General features: G+C 46.1%; 2 protein-coding genes across 5 annotated transcripts in view; both read left to right on the top strand.

The window, feature by feature from the left end:
* LOC106561787 (unconventional myosin-Va) overlaps window positions 1-12,001 on the top strand; it is a 39,689-nt gene extending 27,688 nt beyond the window's left edge. Inside the window, exons 29-40 of one of the 2 annotated variants that reach the window (XM_045688627.1) lie at window positions 240-317; window positions 751-949; window positions 1,030-1,123; window positions 1,522-1,662; window positions 2,159-2,313; window positions 6,192-6,281; window positions 7,196-7,346; window positions 8,108-8,292; window positions 10,188-10,285; window positions 10,710-10,884; window positions 11,138-11,218; window positions 11,478-12,001. In XM_045688627.1, the coding sequence (XP_045544583.1) occupies window positions 240-317; window positions 751-949; window positions 1,030-1,123; window positions 1,522-1,662; window positions 2,159-2,313; window positions 6,192-6,281; window positions 7,196-7,346; window positions 8,108-8,292; window positions 10,188-10,285; window positions 10,710-10,884; window positions 11,138-11,218; window positions 11,478-11,630 (1,600 nt within the window). In that variant the 3' untranslated portion in view covers window positions 11,631-12,001. Of the gene's footprint in view, window positions 1-239; window positions 318-750; window positions 950-1,029; window positions 1,124-1,521; window positions 1,663-2,158; window positions 2,314-6,191; window positions 6,282-7,195; window positions 7,347-8,107; window positions 8,293-8,473; window positions 8,638-10,187; window positions 10,286-10,709; window positions 10,885-11,137; window positions 11,219-11,477 lie in introns of those variants that run through there. The other variant, XM_045688628.1, reaches the window with a different exon arrangement.
* Window positions 12,002-15,192: 3,191 nt separating this feature from the next.
* LOC106561778 (unconventional myosin-Vc) overlaps window positions 15,193-19,961 on the top strand; it is a 52,833-nt gene continuing 48,064 nt past the window's right edge. For all 3 annotated transcript variants that reach the window (XM_045688613.1, XM_045688614.1, XM_045688616.1), the window contains exons 1-3: window positions 15,193-15,327; window positions 15,719-15,829; window positions 19,597-19,768. In XM_045688613.1, coding sequence (XP_045544569.1) covers window positions 15,301-15,327; window positions 15,719-15,829; window positions 19,597-19,768 — 310 coding nt within the window. In that variant the 5' untranslated portion in view covers window positions 15,193-15,300. The remainder of the gene's footprint in view (window positions 15,328-15,718; window positions 15,830-19,596; window positions 19,769-19,961) is intronic.

The raw sequence follows: 19,961 nt of genomic DNA on the forward strand, positions 1-19,961 counted from the left end.
ATAAAATACCAATCTGGCCCTCATACCATCACGGTCACCTAATCATCCCCAGCTTACAATTGGCTCATTCATCCCCCTCCTCCTCTCCCCTGTAACTATTCCCCAGGTCGTTGCTGTAAATGAGAATGTGTTCTCAGTCAACTCACCTGGTAAAATAACGGATAAAATAAATAAAATACAAATCTTGTTTTAAGTTAGTTGACTTGTTATTGGTCTACTGTTTCCTCTGTTGACGTCAGGTCCACTCCTGACTACCACAAGTTGAACGAAGATGGAGAGCTGTGGTTGGCTTATGACGGGTTGAAGGAGACCAACAGGTGAGCTGGAGGGATAGCAAGAGGAATGTGTTCAAGGTTTTCAAGGCAATACAAAGGAACTAGATAAGAAAACAATTCTGATGATGAATACAGTGAGGGGGGAAAAAAGTATTTGATCCCCTGCTGATTTTGATGCATGATACTAAGTCGTGTTTTGCAGAGAGGGGGTCAAATACTTATTTCCCTAATTTAAAATGCAAATCAATTTATAACGTTTTTGACATGTGTTTTTCTGGATTTTTTTGTTGTTGTTATTCTGTCTCTCACTGTTCAAATAAACCTACCATTTAAAATTATACAAAATCAGCAAGGGATCAAATACTTTTCCCCTCACTGTATGTCTCTGTCTGTTTCTCTGTGTCTTTGTCTCTCTTTCTGTGTCTGTCTCTTTGTGTTTCTCTCTCTCTCTTATCTTTCTCCCCCTTCCTCCCAGCCTGTTGGTGTCTCAGCTGCAGGTGCAGGACAGGAGGCATGAGGAGGAGGTGGAGGAGCTAAGAGAGGAGGTGCTCAGGGTGAGAGAGGAGAACAGGCAGCAGCAACAATTCCTCTCCCAGAGCCTCCTCCTCCCCCAGGACGCCCGTATCGAGGCCAGCCTGCATCACGAGATCACACGCCTTACCAGCGACAACCTGGTAGGTACCAGCGATGGGCTGCGTTCAGCAGGGTTCAACGTTGTGGAACGGTTTAGATGTAAATGGGTTCTATCTTACAGGACCTGATGGAGCAGCAAGAGAAACAGGACAAGATGATCCGCAAACTAAAAAAACAGCTCAAAGTCTACGTCAAGAGGGTAGAAGAATACGAAGGTATATAAACTATAAATAATAGAGGTCCTAAAATCGATCCCAGTGGAACCCCCCCATCTCCAGAGTTTAATTTAGTGTTTATTAGTTGATTATCGCGTATAATATGCATACAATATATACTGATTTCATTTCTACAATATAAAAGTCATTATGGTTTTTTCAAACTGTATTGGACATAACCAGCACTTCTTTCTCTCTCTCTCTGTCTCTCTCTCTGTCTCTCTCTCTGTCTCTGTCTCTGTCTTTCTCTCTCTGTCTCTCTGTCTCTATCTCTGTCTCTCTCTCGCTCTCTGTCTCTCTGTCTCTATCTCTCTCTATCTCTGTCTCTCTCTCGCTCTCTGTCTCTATCTCTGTCTCTCTCCCCCTCTCTCTCTCTCCCTGGTCGTTGGTCTCATTAGCTAGCGGACAGATGGAGAGGTTGGCTCCAGGTCCAGAGCCTCGCTCTCCTGTTGGTATCACCCGGAAGGAGAGGGACTTCCAAGGCATGCTGGAGTACCAGAGGGGGGATGAGAGCAAACTACTGAAGAGTCTGGTTGTGGGTAGGTTCCGTATGTTATTTTGCAGCAAATACTTATTTGACATATTTCCCTATTGAGTTGTGTTTCCAATAGGGGAAAAAGTAAATGTTTATAACAAAGTAAAAGGCATAAATTGATTGATATATCTATCTTTGTCAGAGCTGAAGCCTTGAGGTGTGGCTGCTAACTGTGCTGTGCTAACTGTGCTGTGCTAACTGTGCTGTGCTAACCGTGCTGTGCTAACCGTGCTGTGCTAACTGTGCTGTGCTAACCGTGCTGTGCTAACCGTGCTGTGCTAACCGTGCTGTGCTAACCGTGCTGTGCTAACCGTGCTGTGTTAAGGCGGCAGGTAGCCTAGCGGTTAAGAGCGTTGAGCCACCTCTGTGAAAAATATGTCAATGTGCCCTTGAGCAAGACACTGAACCATAATTGCTCCTGTAAGTCTCTCTGGATCAGAGCGTCTGGTAAATGACTTAAATGATGTTAACTGTGTTGTGATGACTGTGTTGATACTTAGAGCTGAAGCCTCGCGGTGTGGCGGTTAACTTCCTCCCTGGTCTGCCGGCCTACATCCTGTTTATGTGTCTGAGACATGCTGACTACTCTAATGATGACCAGAGAGTCAGCATCCTGCTCAACTCTACCATCAACAGCATCAAGGGAGTCCTCAAGGTACAGCGTTAGCATCAAGGGAGTCCCCGAGGTAAAGCGTTAGCGTCAAGGGAGTCCTCGAGGTACAGCGTTAGCGTCAAGGGAGTCCCCGAGGTACAGCGTTAGCGTCAAGGGAGTCACCGAGGTAAAGCGTTAGCATCAAGGGAGTCCCCGAGGTACAGCGTTAGCATCAAGGGAGTCCCCGAGGTACAGCGTTAGCGTCAAGGGAGTCCCCGAGGTAAAGCGTTAGCGTCAAGGGAGTCCCCGAGGTAAAGCGTTAGCATCAAGGGAGTCCCCGAGGTAAAGCGTTAGCATCAAGGGAGTCCCCGAGGTAAAGCGTTAGCATCAAGGGAGTCCCCGAGGTAAAGCGTTAGCATCAAGGGAGTCCCCGAGGTAAAGCGTTAGCATCAAGGGAGTCCCCGAGGTACAGCGTTAGCATCAAGGGAGTCCCCGAGGTAAAGCGTTAGCATCAAGGGAGTCCCCGAGGTACAGCGTTAGCGTCGAGTCCCCGAGGTAAAGCGTTAGCGTCAAGGGAGTCCTTCGAGGTACAGCGTTAGCGTCAAGGGAGTCCTTCGAGGTACAGCGTTAGCGTCAAGGGAGTCCTTCGAGGTACAGCGTTAGCGTCAAGGGAGTCCCCGAGGTACAGCGTTAGCGTCAAGGGAGTCCTTCGAGGTACAGCGTTAGCGTCAAGGGAGTCCTTCAAGGTACAGCGTTAGCGTCAAGGGAGTAACCCGAGGTACAGCGTTAGCATCAAGGGAGTCCTTCGAGGTACAGCGTTAGCGTCAAGGGAGTCCTTCGAGGTACAGCGTTAGCGTCAAGGGAGTCCCCGAGGTAAAGCGTTAGCGTCAAGGGAGTCCCCGAGGTAAAGCGTTAGCGTCAAGGGAGTCCCCGAGGTAAAGCGTTAGCGTCAAGGGAGTCCCCGAGGTAAAGCGTTAGCATCAAGGGAGTCCCCGAGGTAAAGCGTTAGCATCAAGGGAGTCCCCCGAGGTAAAGCGTTAGCATCAAGGGAGTCCCCGAGGTAAAGCGTTAGCATCAAGGGAGTCCCCGAGGTACAGCGTTAGCGTCGAGTCCCCGAGGTAAAGCGTTAGCATCAAGGGAGTCCCCGAGGTACAGCGTTAGCGTCAAGGGAGTCCCCGAGGTACAGCGTTAGCGTCAAGGGAGTCCCCGAGGTACAGCGTTAGCGTCAAGGGAGTCCCCGAGGTACAGCGTTAGCGTCAAGGGAGTCCCCGAGGTACAGCGTTAGCGTCAAGGGAGTCCTTCGAGGTACAGCGTTAGCGTCAAGGGAGTAACCCGAGGTACAGCGTTAGCATCAAGGGAGTCCTCGAGGTACAGCGTTAGCGTCAAGGGAGTCCTTCGAGGTACAGCGTTAGCGTCAAGGGAGTCCCCGAGGTAAAGCGTTAGCGTCAAGGGAGTCCCCGAGGTACAGCGTTAGCGTCAAGGGAGTCCCCGAGGTAAAGCGTTAGCGTCAAGGGAGTCCCCGAGGTAAAGCGTTAGCGTCAAGGGAGTCCCCGAGGTAAAGCGTTAGCATCAAGGGAGTCCTCGAGGTACAGCGTTAGCATCAAGGGAGTCCCGAGGTACAGCGTTAGCATCAAGGGAGTCCCCGAGGTAAAGCGTTAGCATCAAGGGAGTCCCCGAGGTAAAGCGTTAGCATCAAGGGAGTCCTCGAGGTACAGCGTTAGCGTCAAGGGAGTCCTCGAGGTACAGCGTTAGCGTCAAGGGAGTCCTTCGAGGTACAGCGTTAGCGTCAAGGGAGTCCTCGAGGTACAGCGTTAGCGTCAAGGGAGTCCTCGAGGTACAGCGTTAGCGTCAAGGGAGTCCTCGAGGTACAGCGTTAGCGTCAAGGGAGTCCTCGAGGTACAGCGTTAGCATCAAGGGAGTCCTCGAGGTACAGCGTTAGCATCAAGGGAGTCCCTCGAGGTAAAGCGTTAGCGTCAAGGGAGTCCTCGAGGTACAGCGTTAGCGTCAAGGGAGTCCCCGAGGTACAGCGTTAGCGTCGAGTCCCCGAGGTAAAGCGTTAGCATCAAGGGAGTCCTCGAGGTACAGCGTTAGCATCAAGGGAGTCCTCGAGGTACAGCGTTAGCGTCAAGGGAGTCCTCGAGGTACAGCGTTAGCGTCAAGGGAGTCCTCGAGGTACAGCGTTAGCGTCGAGTCCCCGAGGTAAAGCGTTAGCGTCAAGGGAGTCCTCGAGGTAAAGCGTTAGCATCAAGGGAGTCCTCGAGGTAAAGCGTTAGCATCAAGGGAGTCCTTGAGGTACAGCGTTAGCGTCAAGGGAGTCCCCGAGGTACAGCGTTAGCGTCAAGGGAGTCCTCGAGGTAAAGCGTTAGCATCAAGGGAGTCCCCGAGGTAAAGCGTTAGCATCAAGGGAGTCCTTCGAGGTACAGCGTTAGCGTCAAGGGAGTCCTTCAAGGTACAGCGTTAGCGTCAAGGGAGTCCCCGAGGTACAGCGTTAGCATCAAGGGAGTACATCAAGGTAGATTTGTAATTTGATAGGCCTATGCTATTGTATGCTTATGGATTTCGGTTTGTGTTGAACAATGAGGGCGGCAGGTAGCCTAGCGGTTAGAGGGTTCGGCCAGTAACCGAAAGGTCCCTGGTTGGAATACCCGAGCCTTCAAGGTGAAAATCTGTCCATGTGCCCTTGAGCAAGACACTTAACCCTAATTTGCTGCAGGGTTACTGTACTACTATGACTGACCCTGTAAAACAACACATTACACTGCACCTATCATACTACTACAGTAGTAAGGCAGTGGAGTTGTACCGGACTCTGGGCAGTAGTTTACCAGTGGAGTTGTACCGGACTCTGGGCAGTAGTTTACCAGTGGAGTTGTACCGGACTCTGGGCAGTAGTTTACCAGTGGAGTTGTACCGGACTCTGGGCAGTAGTTTACCAGTGGAGTTGTACCGGACTCTGGGCAGTAGTTTACCAGTGGAGTTGTACCGGACTCTGGGCAGTAGTTTACCAGTGGAGTTGTACCGGACTCTGGGCAGTAGTTTACCAGTGGAGTTGTACCGGACTCTGGGCAGTAGTTTACCAGTGGAGTTGTACCGGACTCTGGGCAGTAGTTTACCAGTGGAGTTGTACCGGACTCTGGGCAGTAGTTTACCAGTGGAGTTGTACCAGACTCTGGGCAGTAGTTTACCAGTGGAGTTGTACCGGACTCTGGGCAGTAGTTTACCAGTGGAGTTGTACCAGACTCTGGGCAGTAGTTTACCAGTGGAGTTGTACCAGACTCTGGGCAGTAGTTTACCAGTGGAGTTGTACCAGACTCTGGGCAGTAGTTTACCAGTGGAGTTGTACCAGACTCTGGGCAGTAGTTTACCAGTGGAGTTGTACAGGACTCTGGGCAGTAGTTTACCAGTGGAGTTGTACCGGACTCTGGGCAGTAGTTTACCAGTGGAGTTGTACCGGACTCTGGGCAGTAGTTTACCAGTGGAGTTGTACCGGACTCTGGGCAGTAGTTTACCAGTGGAGTTGTACCGGACTCTGGGCAGTAGTTTACCAGTGGAGTTGTACCGGACTCTGGGCAGTAGTTTACCAGTGGAGTTGTACCGGACTCTGGGCAGTAGTTTACCAGTGGAGTTGTACCGGACTCTGGGCAGTAGTTTACCAGTGGAGTTGTACCGGACTCTGGGCAGTAGTTTACCAGTGGAGTTGTACCGGACTCTGGGCAGTAGTAATTTGCTCCAGGGTTACTGTACTACTATGACTGACCCTGTAAATCCAACACATTTCACTGCACCTATCCAGTGTATGTGAGAATAAAAACATCTCATTAAATGTGAGCTTGAACATGACCACATACTGAGGATGCAAAGTTCAGTTGACCCATTGTAAAGTCCCGCTTCATGAGTTACTGTTGCAATCTGTTTGTTTTTTGCCCCCCCCCCCACCCCAGAGGCGAGGAGATGATTTTGAGACTGTGTCTTTCTGGCTGGCCAACACCTGCCGATTTCTCCACTGCCTGAAGCAGTACAGTGGAGAGGAGGTAAGCTGGAGAGGATTAGTCTCTCATATCATTTACATTTTTAGTCATTTAGCAGACGCTCTTATCCAGAGCGACTTACAGTAGTGAATGCATACATTTCATACATTTCATTTTCATTTCATGCATTTAAAAACAAAACAAAAAATGTTTGTACTGGCCCCCCGTGGGAATCGAACCCACAACCCTGGCGTTGCAAACACCATGCTGGCGTTGCAAACACCATGCTCTACCAGCTGAGCCACAGGGGAAGGCATATGACAGTTCTTGCTCGACTGATTTTGAACACCTTAATCCACAGCTATCAAGCACACTGTTTTGCTTAGCAAGTACCGCTTCCTCCTGACGCGGCTTCAACCCTCTACCTCCTGATGCATCCTAAATATTCCCTAGTGTAACAGTGTAGCTTCCGTCCCTCTCCTCGCCCCGAACCAGGGACCCTCTGCACACATCAACAACTGACACCCCCACGAAGCATCGTTACCCATCGCGCCACAAAAGCCGCGGCCCTTGCAACCCAAGGGGAAACCCTACTTCAAGTCTCAGAGCGAGTGACGTCACCGATTTGAAACGCTATTAGTGCGCACCACCGCTAACTAACTAGCCATTTCACATCGGTTACACTAGCACAAAATGGAGACGCTTCAAGTTGTGGAATGAGTTTCACAGATGCCCGTCTTCTATAGATAGATAGACAGACAGACAGACAGACAGACAGACAGACAGACAGACAGACAGACAGACAGACAGACACACACACACACACACACACACACACACACACACACACACACACGATGAAGTGCTAGTGTTCTGAGATTAGGACGGAAACACAAACCCCTGTGTTAACTGCTTTACAACCTTACCTGTAACTGCGGTTTGACCTGTGTTTATAACCATCTCCTCTCTCCTTGTAGGCGTTTGTAAAGAACAACACCCCGCAGCAGAATGAGCACTGCTTGTGTAACTTTGACCTGTCGGAGTACCGTCAGGTCCTCAGTGACCTGGCCATCCAGAACTACCAGCAGCTGGTCAGATGCATGGAGGAGGCCCTGCAGCCAATGATAGGTGAGGAGACATTTCGCAGACGCTCTTATGCAGAGCCACTTAACCACATAATATGATCGGAGTATGAGGATCATGATAATTGCAAGTAAAACCTTCAAATGAGTAATGCTAGTGAGAGCGAGCAATGCTAGTGACAATGAGCAATGCTAGTGAGAGCGAGCAATGCTAGTGAGAGCGAGCAATGCTAGTGAGAGCGAGCAATGCTAGTGAGAGCGAGCAATGCTAGTGAGAGCGAGCAATGCTAGTGAGAGCGAGCAATGCTAGTGAGAGTGAGCAATGCTAGTGAGAGTGAGCAATGCTAGTGACAATGAGCAATGCTAGTGAGAGTGAGCAATGCTAGTGAGAGTGAGCAATGCTAGTGACAGTGAGCAATGCTAGTGACAGTGAGCAATGCTAGTGACAATGAGCAATGCTAGTGACAGTGAGCAATGCTAGTGACAATGAGCAATGCTAGTGAGAGTGAGCAATGCTAGTGAGGGTGAGCAACGCCAGTGAGGGTGAGCAACGCCAGTGAGGGTGAGCAACGCCAGTGAGGGTGAGCAACGCCAGTGAGGGTGAGCAACGCCAGTGAGGGTGAGCAACGCCAGTGAGGGTGAGCAACGCCAGTGAGCGTAAAGGATAAACCAAGTACAGTAGTGACACTTCTGAAATAACCATGCTAGGAACAGTAGCACTACTCACACAGTCCAAATGAGAAACAACAACAACAACAACAACAACGTAACAAACAAGTGACATTTTATTGTCCAACAATATCCCAGTTCCGGGTATGCTGGAGCATGAGAACTTCCAGGGAGTTCTGGGGTCTAAACCCACGGGCCTACGGAAGAGGACGTCCAGTTTAGCCGGAGAGGCTGTTTACACGGTGGACAGCATCCTACAGCAACTCGGTGTCTTCCACGCTACCCTGATTCAGCATGACGTCGACCCCGAGCTCATCAAACAGGTGTGTGTGTGTGTGTGTGTGTGTGTGTGTGTGTGTGTGTGTGTGTGTGTGTGTGTGTGTGTGTGTGTGTGTTGAGGAGTAAACTCTTGAGACAAATCTAGATGTGGTGTTCCATAGGGATGGGTTGTTGGACCTCTGTTCTGTCTAGTTGATATGCTGTATGTTATCTGTTATCTCCCAGGGGGTGAGGCAGCAGTTCTAGTTGATATGCTGTATGTTATCTGTTATCTCCCAGGGGGTGAGGCAGCAGTTCTAGTTGATATGCTGTATGTTATCTGTTATCTCCCAGGGGGTGAGGCAGCAGTTCTAGTTGATATGCTGTATGTTATCTGTTATCTCCCAGGGGGGGAGGCAGCAGTTCTAGTTGATATGCTGTATGTTATCTCCCAGGGGGGAGGCAGCAGTTCTAGTTGATATGCTGTATGTTATCTGTTATCTCCCAGGGGGGGAGGCAGCAGTTCTAGTTGATATGCTGTATGTTATCTGTTATCTCCCAGGGGGGTAGGCAGCAGTTTTAGTTGATATGTTATCTCCCAGGGGGTGAGGCAGCAGTTCTAGTTGATATGTTATCTCCCAGGGGGTGAGGCAGCAGTTCTAGTTGATATGCTGTATGTTATCTCCCAGGGGGTGAGGCAGCAGTTCTAGTTGATATGCTGTATGTTATCTCCCAGGGGGTGAGGCAGCAGTTCTAGTTGATATGCTGTATGTTATCTGTTATCTCCCAGGGGGTGAGGCAGCAGTTCTAGTTGATATGCTGTATGTTATCTGTTATCTCCCAGGGGGGAGGCAGCAGTTCTAGTTGATATGCTGTATGTTATCTGTTATCTCCCAGGGGGGAGGCAGCAGTTCTAGTTGATATGCTGTATGTATCTGTTATCTCCCAGGGGTGAGGCAGCAGTTCTAGTTGATATGCTGTATGTTATCTGTTATCTCCCAGGGGGTGAGGCAGCAGTTCTAGTTGATATGCTGTATGTTATCTGTTATCTCCCAGGGGGTGAGGCAGCAGTTCTAGTTGATATGCTGTATGTTATCTCCCAGGGGGTGAGGCAGCAGTTCTAGTTGATATGCTGTATGTTATCTGTTATCTCCCAGGGGGGGAGGCAGCAGTTCTAGTTGATATGCTGTATGTTATCTGTTATCTCCCAAGGGGGTGAGGCAGCAGTTCTAGTTGATATGCTGTATGTTATCTGTTATCTCCCAGGGGGTGAGGCAGCAGTTCTAGTTGATATGCTGTATGTTATCTGTTATCTCCCAGGGGGTGAGGCAGCAGTTCTAGTTGATATGCTGTATGTTATCTCCCAGGGGGTGAGGCAGCAGTTCTAGTTGATATGCTGTATGTTATCTGTTATCTCCCAGGGGGTGAGGCAGCAGTTCTAGTTGATATGCTGTATGTTATCTCCCAGGGGGTGAGGCAGCAGTTCTAGTTGATATGCTGTATGTTATCTGTTATCTCCCAGGGGGTGAGGCAGCAGTTCTAGTTGATATGCTGTATGTTATCTGTTATCTCCCAGGGGGTGAGGCAGCAGTTCTAGTTGATATGCTGTATGTTATCTCCCAGGGGGTGAGGCAGCAGTTCTAGTTGATACTGTATGTATCTGTTATCTCCCAGGGGGTGAGGCAGCAGTTCTAGTTGATATGCGTATGTTATCTGTTATCTCCCAGGGGGTGAGGCAGCAGTTCTAGTTGATATGCTGTATGTTATCTCCCAGGGGGGAGGCAGCAGTTCTAGTTGATATGCTATATGTTATCTCCCAGGGGGTGAGGCAGCAGTTCTAGTTGATATGCTGTATGTTATCTCCCAGGGGGTGAGGCAGCAGTTCTAGTTGATATGCTATATGTTATCTCCCAGGGGTGAGGCAGCAGTTCTAGTTGATATGCTGTATGTTATCTCCCAGGGGGTGAGGCAGCAGTTCTACATCATCTGTTCTGTCACTCTCAACAACCTGCTGCTGAGGAAGGACATGTGCTCCTGGAGTAAAGGACTGCAGATCAGGTACAGCCCTTTTACATGTTTTCACCCAAACATATTTAGATATAAACTAGAGAGTGTAGGCCCCAAGAATGATACCTGGGAAAACCCTCATTGTACACTGTGTTAAAAAAAATTCAATAACAAAATTAAATGAAGATTTACTTGTTAGAGGACTGACTATTTGTTCTGATATGATTGAGACAGATGTATTTTGAAACATTTAATCAGGTTTGTCACCAAGTGGCTGTCTGTCCTCTGTACTGTGGTTTTTTTATTAACTGTAAAAAGGCCTTTTTATAAATACAGTACATTGGGATTGATTGGTTTCTCTCTAGGCACAACAAGAGACAGCTGGAGGAGAGGAGGCTGTCAGACTGTGGAGCTAAAGAGATATGGGTTAGGGTTAGCCCTGTGTCCTCTAACTGGGTGGGGTGTCTCTCTCTAGGTATAATGTGTGGCAGCTGGAGGAGTGGCTGGAGGAGAGGGGGCTGTCAGACTGTGGAGCTAAAGAGATGCTGGAGCCTCTGATTCAGGCTGCTCAGTTACTACAGGTGAAGAAGAAGACTGAGGAAGATGCCCAGGCTATCTGTACCATGTGCTCTGCCCTCACCACAGTACAGGTAGGTCATCTAAGGTGCCACTAGAGTATACAGAGCCTGGTTCCAGATCTGTTTGTACTGGGCTTTCCAACTCAGACTGGAGTTGGCTATACAGCACAAACAGATCTGAGATCAGGCTACAGTATACAGAGTAGTAGTAGTTGTAACTGGCAAGCTTTCTTCCTTTAAAAAAAAATAAAAATTCATTTTGAGCCATGTGATCTCGTCTATTGATCATCTCGTGATGATCGGTTTTCTGTTTTTCTCTCGTCAGATTGTGAAAGTGCTAAGCTTGTACACCCCAGTGATTGAATTTGAGGAACGGGTTTCCGTGTCCTTCATTAGAACCATACAGGTAAGGAGTTTTTGTCTCTGTGTATACTTTGCTCTCTCGCTCTCCTTTTATATATTGTCACTATGTCATTGAGTTGTTGTTTCTCTCTCTCTCTCTCTCTCTCTCTCTCTCTCTCTCTGTCTCTCCTTTTATATATTGTCACTATGTCATTGAGTTGTTGTTCTCTCTCTCTCTCTCTCTCTCTCTCTCTCTCTCTCTCTCTCTCTCTCTCTCTCTCTCTCTCTCTCTCTCTCTCTCTCTCCCTCTCTGTCACCCTCAGGCCCTGTTGAAAGGCCGTGTCGAGTCACCGATGCTTCTTATGGACGCCAAGAAGATATTTTCCGTGACATTTCCCTTCACCCACTCCGACCTGGCTCTGGAGACCATTCAGATCCCTAGCAGTCTGAATCTAGGATTCCTCACACGGGTCTAACCCCTGACCTTTTGACCCTTGACCCTGGCTTTAAAAGTGTATCCTTCCATCCTCCCTTCCTTGAAGTAATCTCTGATTTACACATAGTTGGACAGGTTCGATTACTTCAAGGAAGGGAGGAAGAAATTCGAACGGCGCCCAGGAATTCTCCCCAATGGGCCTGAGGGAACTATATTTTTCACCAAAGTTGCCTGACCATTCATGTTTTACAAAATGCCTTGAAAAAAGTCAGTCAGTTTTTATAATGTTTTCCTGACCACTTATAATAGAAACAAGGAACACTGGAGACACTTTGTAATAATATGATGTATTTGGCAAGAGATAAATGTATACAAATGATATTATAATAAATAATGAGTCTTTTAGCAATAGTTACAGTATACTCTGTGTTTCCCCTGTATGTATGCCGCTGTCAAATCATGGAATAATTTTCAGGATGGTAAAACGTTTTCAGCGTAAACTTAAACCAGATATATAAAGTATGTAGAAAAGATAATGACGTGATATATATTTTTTTTTAAATACGATCATCTTCGAGGACTAACAATTACCAAGATGAGAACTAGACAGTCAGAGAGAATCTAAAATTCCCCAAAATATCATGTCATGGGGCCCCCATTGATTTTGTTATAAATGTTTGAGTCACTCAGATGGCATAAGAACAAGGCATAAGCCATGGCAAAATGTTTATAATTGCAGAAAATTCGTTTTTTTTTAAACTCAGAATTCTCTCTGCCCCATGGCAAAATGTGTAGAATTGCAGGAAATGTCTTTTTAAAACAGAAAAAAATGTCTCTGCAGCCAAGAAGAGGGCCTGTAAAACCGCAACACCGCTGCTGAAAAGAATCCTGCTACTGTTTACTTGTTAATGTATGCACAGGGAAATGGCACTATCTTTTATATTTTACACATTAAGAAATAATACATTGTTTGACGCAACTATACTGAGCAAAAATATAAACGCAACATGCAACAATTTCAAAGATTTTACTGAGTTACAGTTCGCATAAAGAAATCAGTCAATTTAAATAAATTCATTAGGCCCTAATCTATGGATTTCACATGACTGGTAATACAGATATTCATCTGTTGGTCACAGATACCTTAAAAAAAAAAAAGTAGGGGTGTGGATCAGAAAACCAGTCAGTATCTGGTGTGACCACCATTTGCCTCATGCAGCGCTACACATCTCCTTCACATAGAGTTGATCAGGCTGTTGATTGTGGCCTGTGGAATGTTTTCCCACTCCTCTTCAATGGCTGGATATTGGCTGGAACTGGAACACGCTGTCGTACAAGTCGATCCAGAGCATCCCAAACATGCTCAATGGGTGACATGTCTGGTGAGTTTGCAGGCCATGGAAGAACTGGGACATTTTCAGCTTCCAGGAATTGTGTCCAGATCCTTGCGACATGGGACAGTGCATTATCACGCTGAAACACGAGCTGATGTCGCCGGGTGAATGGCACGACAATGGACCTCAGGATCTCGTCACGGTATTCAAATTGTCAAATCGATAAAATGCAATTGTGTTCGTTGTCTGTCGCTTATGCCTGCCCGTACCATAACCCCACCGCCACCATGGGGCCCGTACCATAACCCCACCGCCACCATGGGGCCCGTACCATAACCCCACCTCCACCATGGGGCCCATACCATAACCCCACCGCCACCATGGGGCCCATACCATAACCCCACCGCCACCATGGGGCCCATACCATAACCCCACCTCCACCATGGGGCCCATACCATAACCCCACCTCCACCATGGGGCCCGTACCATAACCCCACCTCCACCATGGGGCCCATACCATAACCCCACCGCCACCATGGGGCCCATACCATAACCCCACCTCCACCATGGGGCCCGTACCATAACCCCACCGCCACCATGGGGCCCATACCATAACCCCACCGCCACCATGGGGCCCGTACCATAACCCCACCTCCACCATGGGGCCCATACCATAACCCCACCTCCACCATGGGGCCCGTACCATAACCCCACCTCCACCATGGGGCCCATACCATAACCCCACCGCCACCATGGGGCCCGTACCATAACCCCACCTCCACCATGGGGCCCATACCTTAACCCCACCTCCACCATGGGGCCCTCTGTTCACAACGTTGACATCAGCAAACTGCTCACCCACACGACGCCGTACACGCTGTCTACAGTTGTGAGGCCAGTTGGATGTACTGCCAAATTCTCTAAAAAGACGGAGGCAGCTTATGCTAGAGAAATTAACATTAAATTCTCTGACAACAGCTCTGGTGGACATTCCTGCAGTCAGCATGCCAATTGCACACTCTCTCAACATGAGACATCTGTTGCATTGTGTTGTGTGACAAAACTGCACATTTTACTGGCCTTTTATTGTCTCTAGCACAAGGTGCACCTGTGTAATGATCATGCTGTTTAATCAGCTTCTTAATATGCCACACCTGTCAGGTGGATGGATTATATTGGCAAAGGAGAAACGCTCACTAATAGGAATGTAAATACATTTGTGCACAACATTTTAGAGAAAAAAGCTTTTTGTGCGTATGGAAACATTTCTGGGATCTTTTATTTCAGCTCATGAAACATGGGACCAACATTTTACATAATGCGTTTATATTTGTGTTCGGTGTAGGTGGGTGAGGGCAACGGGCACTAAGAGCTGGGATGAAAGGTGGGCAGGACTACTACTGCTTTTTATTAACCAAAGTAAATGTATTTCCATGAGGGTTTTGGAGCCAAAGTTAGTTGGCTGATGGTGACCTATGTAATGTAGTGGCTAGTGCTTACTACCTTTTGTAATGTAATGCTTATTGCCTTCTCATATATCACAGTAAATATGAATATCATGGGCACCACTCCTATTGTACACTGTGTGCTGGACACAGCAACCAAAGAGTCTTGTTGTTGACTCACACCGTCTCTGTGTGCCCATTGGTTCCCATAGAGATGAAATCACCATCTAGTTTTGTAAATGTATAAAACCTGACTATCTCCTTAAATGTTTTTCAGTAGTTGTAAGTTCTATGACTGTAAAAAATGTCTTGTGAATAATTCCATGAGATGGTGGTTTTGTTAGCTTTGTTGGGACCAGGATGTCAGTGTTGGATATTTGTTATTGTGCACCTAAAGGTTTTATATTGTGGGTCAGCAGTAAATAAAAGATGGTGAGAGGTATTTGAAATACAATTATTTGTTTATTTAAAAAAAAAAAATAATAATCGGAGTGTGTTTTGAATAGGTGATCATAGTATGAACTGAGAAATGAATTTATTTACATGAAAAATATGTGCAGCTTCCGTATAATGCTACATGGATTACTATCACCCAACTGCTGGGAAAAGGCTGAGAGAAATCCATAGGCCACGTTTACTACTGTATCCCATAACATTCCTTGAGTAAACGCAAGTCGCATACCGTAGAATCACCCTCACAACTAAAAAACTAACCCCGCTGAGGTTTGTATCCTGTTTCTATTGTTGTCTTTGTTAGAATGAACACACCCCTAATGTCAAGCTGCTGTCACCAGACTGATGGGCGGATCGACGAAGACAAAGTCCACTGCTCAGGTAAGACAAAACGCCTGGGGAAGTTGGCGACTTTTCACGCCACTGACAGGAATGGATATTGTTGGTTAAACTCACGGATTGTTAAAACTTAACTACCATGGCTTTGTCGGAACTTTATACGAAGGTGAGAAACGAATGAAAAAAGAAAGTGATACATGTTTTTTTTAACTCATTCAATCTTAATACGGAATCTCAATCGCTTTGTTTTTAACACCTGTTGAACAACGTTGACAAATTTTGTTTTATGACTTAATTAACATATGGTGCACGTTGTCCACTTGAATACAGTTTGGGAAATTATTATACAAATGAGTTTCCAACTTTCCTTGTAGTCCATTATCAAATTGCTGTGTTACAACTAATTACGTAGACTACAATAATAAACTAACGTATCTGTACAATTTGTTTTTTTTGTTGTACTGTAATTTTGATTTTACCAAAAGAAAATAGTGGCATTCACTCATCTCCATTCATCTTTAGAAAGTAGGCTATAATTAATTGGCGTGTTCATTCAGTACAACAGAGTGTGGATACCTGATGAAGAGCATGTCTGGAAGTCAGCAGAGATCCTGAGAGACTTCAAACCCGGAGATGAGACTTTGCAACTGCAGCTTGAGGATGGCACTGTAAGTACTGAACACACAGACTATAGACCCATACAGAGCACTGTAAGTACTGAACACACAGACTATAGACCCATACAGAGCACTGTAAGTACTGAACACACAGACTATAGACCCATACAGAGCACTGTAAGTACTGAACACACAGACTATAGACCCATACAGAGCACTGTAAGTACTGAACACACAGACTATAGACCCATACAGAGCACTGTAAGTACTGAACACACAGACTATAGACCCATACAGAGCACTGTAAGTACTGAACACACAGACTATAGACCCATACAGAGCACTGTAAGTACTGAACACACAGACTATAGACCCATACAGAGCACTGTAAGTACTGAACACACAGACTATAGACCCATACAGAGCACTGTAAGTACTGAACACATAGACTATAGACCCATACAGAGCACTGTAAGTCCTGAACACAGACTATAGACCATACAGAGCACTGTAAGTACTGAACACACAGACTATAGACCATACAGAGCACTGTAAGTACTGAACACATAGACTATAGACCATTACAGTGCACTGTAAGTACTGAACACATAGACTATAGACCATACAGTGCACTGTAAGTACTGAACACACAGACTATAGACCATACAGAGCACTGTAAGTACTGAACACACAGACTATAGACCATAGAGTGCACTGTAAGTACTGAACACATAGACTATAGACCATTACAGTGCACTGTAAGTACTGAACACACAGACTATAGACCATACAGAGCACTGTAAGTACTGAACACACAGACTATAGACCATTACAGTGCACTGTAAGTACTGAACACATAGACTATAGACCATTACAGTGCACTGTAAGTACTGAACACACAGACTATAGACCATACAGAGCACTGTAAGTACTGAACACACAGACTATAGACCCATACAGAGCACTGTAAGTACTGAACACACAGACTATAGACCATACAGAGCACTGTAAGTACTGAACACACAGACTATAGACCATACAGAGCACTGTAAGTACTGAACACATAGACTATAGACCATACAGAGCACTGTAAGTACTGAACACATAGACTATGAACCACTGGTCTCCAACCTTTTCTAGCATGAGATACTTTTAAAAAAAACTATAAGTTATTGGTGTACAAGAGATGTGTTTTCTGTCAATATACCTGGTAAAATAATGATTATTATAAACTGGGTGGTTTGATCCCTGATTTTCTGATTGGCTGAAAGCCATGGTATATCAGATCGTATACCACAGGGATGACAAAACATTTAGTTTTACGGCTCTAATTACGTTGGTAACCAGTTTAATAGCAATAAGGCACCTCGGGGGTTTGTGATATATGGCTAATATACCACGGCTAATGGCTATATCCAGGCACTCCGTGTTGCATCGTGCATAAGAACAGCCCTTAGCCGTGGTATATTGGCTATATACCACATCTCCTCCGGGCTTATTGCTTAAGTAAACAACTCTAAAATCTATGATTTTTTTTCCCCCCCCCAAAAATTGTTTTCTCAGTTGTAAATGTCTCCAGATTTGTTTTTAACTCTCAAAATTAAAATTGTTCAAAGAAAAACAACAAAATTGGATGTTCTGAGTGTCAATGCATAAATTACAACTGAAGACCTTTTTTATTAATTTTTTTGGTCTGGAAGAAAAGTAACACATTTGGATTTTGTGTGTGTAGTTCCCCTTTAATTGCGCATCTAGAGTGAAGCGTGTGTCATCTAATACTGAGCAAACACAACTCTTCAAACATATTAACAACTCGGATGTGCTCAAATTTCCAGATTTCCTTGTACCAAATATTTTAATTCCGTCCATCCACAACCCCGGGACGTCACGTTCCCTAGTTAATCCTGCCCTGCCGGTTTGTCGGTTGTCACCGGGGGGAAAAATGCCGACAAGCAAACATGTTTGTGTCGGTGAGATGATTTATAAGTATGCGCAGAAGCGTTTAAAAAAGAGACGGTGGCGCAGAATATGGACTCGCAGACGTGGACTTATATTGTTTAGGGAATTGACCGTAAAAACTTTTAATTTAGAAAAAGATGCCGCATTTTCTTCACAGCTCCACCAATCTGTCATTATTATGGCTAGCTAAACCCCACCTATTTCTACTAATGATCTTCTTAATATCTGATTATAAACCTAACCTTAACCACACTGCTATCCTTAAGCCTAACCTTTTTAAATTAAGACCAAAAAACGAAATGTGATGAGTTTGTATGATCTGGCCCATGTTGACTTTGTGGCTGTGGTAACTAGGGCCAACCTGCGTGTTGTTGCTTCCTGTTCTCCGTGATGTTTTTGGGGTCTCACATGTGGAGTGCTCATTGGCTATTGGATCCTTGTCCAATCGCGTCGTAGATCATACTACCAGGCGCACCGCTAAAGTTAGAAAGTTATCAGGACTTCCGACAGGGAGGCTGGAGAACCGAACATTCTTCATCAGTGCGTCCTTTGACCCGCTCAAACTACGCGAGTCCCGACGTACTGATCTTAGCCCAAAATTCATAGGATTTCACCCTGATCATGAAAATTCTTCAGGCATGGCAAAAACGTGGCAAACGCCTAGTGAAATCGTGTAGTTTATTCCAGGGATAATGTGGCGGTCTAGCGATGGTTTCTGTACTGCTGAGGCTCATTTCATGGCAGAGTTTGCAAATAATAAATAACAATTTATATACTTCCGCTAGGTAAACCTACGTAACATTTTAATTGAGAAGATTTTGTGAAAAGTAGTTGTCAACCCACAAGATGGGCAATATTGCTGGAAATGAACTGGCCGATATTGTGTTAGGTGTATCTTTTTGAAGGTGTTAGTGGCTAACCAGGGCTGGAGGTAATAGTAGCTGGGAGTTTGCTGGTGACTGATACTTGTGAGATTTGTTTATGAATAGTTTGCGATGGAACACGTGAAAATTGCATGTACTTTCAGTGTTTATAACTATAGACCACAATACTCTGCACTGTACTGACCTGTTGGAGAGGCCTGTTTATAACTATAGACCACAATACTCTGTACTGTACTGCCCTGTTGGAGAGGCCTGTTTATAACTATAGACCACAATACTCTGCACTGTACTGACCTGTTGGAGAGGCCTGTTTATAACTATAGACCACAATACTCTGCACTGTACTGCCCTGTTGGAGAGGCCTGTTTATAACTATAGACCACAATACTCTGTACTGTACGGGCAATTTCAGTTTGAATAACAGCGTACATTTGAACGACAGTGTACATTTGCAGCAGGTAGCCTAGTGGTTTCAGAGTGTTGTGTTAGTAACCAAATGGTTTCTGGTTCGAATCTCTGAGATGACTAGGTGAAGAATCTGTCAACGTGCCTTTTTGAGTAAGGCACTAAACCCTAATTGCTCCTGTAAGTTGCTCTGGCATCTGCTAAATGACTGAAATGTAAAATAGTGTATTTATTGGGAGACACTTTCATTTATCTCTAGCTCATTACTTTCACTCATTTATTTGTCAATGGCAAGACTAGGACGTGTGGGACAAGACTAGGACGTGTGGGACAAGACTAGGACGTGTGGGACAAGACTAGGACGTGTGGGACAAGACTAGGACGTGTGGGACAAGACTAGGACGTGTGGGACAAGACTAGGACGTGTAAAACATACAGCATACTTTTAATGCTGAGATTCTGTATTGAGTATACTTTGTAGACCAGGACTAGGTTTACTGTACTCTGTGTCCTGGAAACTGGTCATAGAGGCTTTAAATCACCAACTTCACACTGTTATTCCCCCTGTAGGAGATGCTGTACTCCCTGGACACATCCAGTCCTCAGCTCCCTCACCTCCGCAACCCTGATATCCTGGTGGGGGAGAATGACCTGACGGCTCTCAGCTACCTCCACGAACCAGCAGTTCTACACAATCTCAAAGTGCGCTTCGTGGAGTCCAAGATCATCTACACGTACTGCGGTAAAGAGACACTCACACTCACAAGATCATCTACACGTACTGCGGTAAAGAGACACTCACACTTACAAGATCATCTACACGTACTGCGGTAAAGAGACACTCACACTCACAAGTCCATTTACACGTACTGCGGTAAAGACACACTCCCAAGTCCATTTACACGTACTGCGGTAAAGACACACTCCCAAGTCCA

This window comes from Salmo salar, chromosome ssa10 (assembly GCF_905237065.1).
Source record: "Salmo salar chromosome ssa10, Ssal_v3.1, whole genome shotgun sequence".
Classification (NCBI taxonomy): domain Eukaryota; kingdom Metazoa; phylum Chordata; class Actinopteri; order Salmoniformes; family Salmonidae; genus Salmo; species Salmo salar.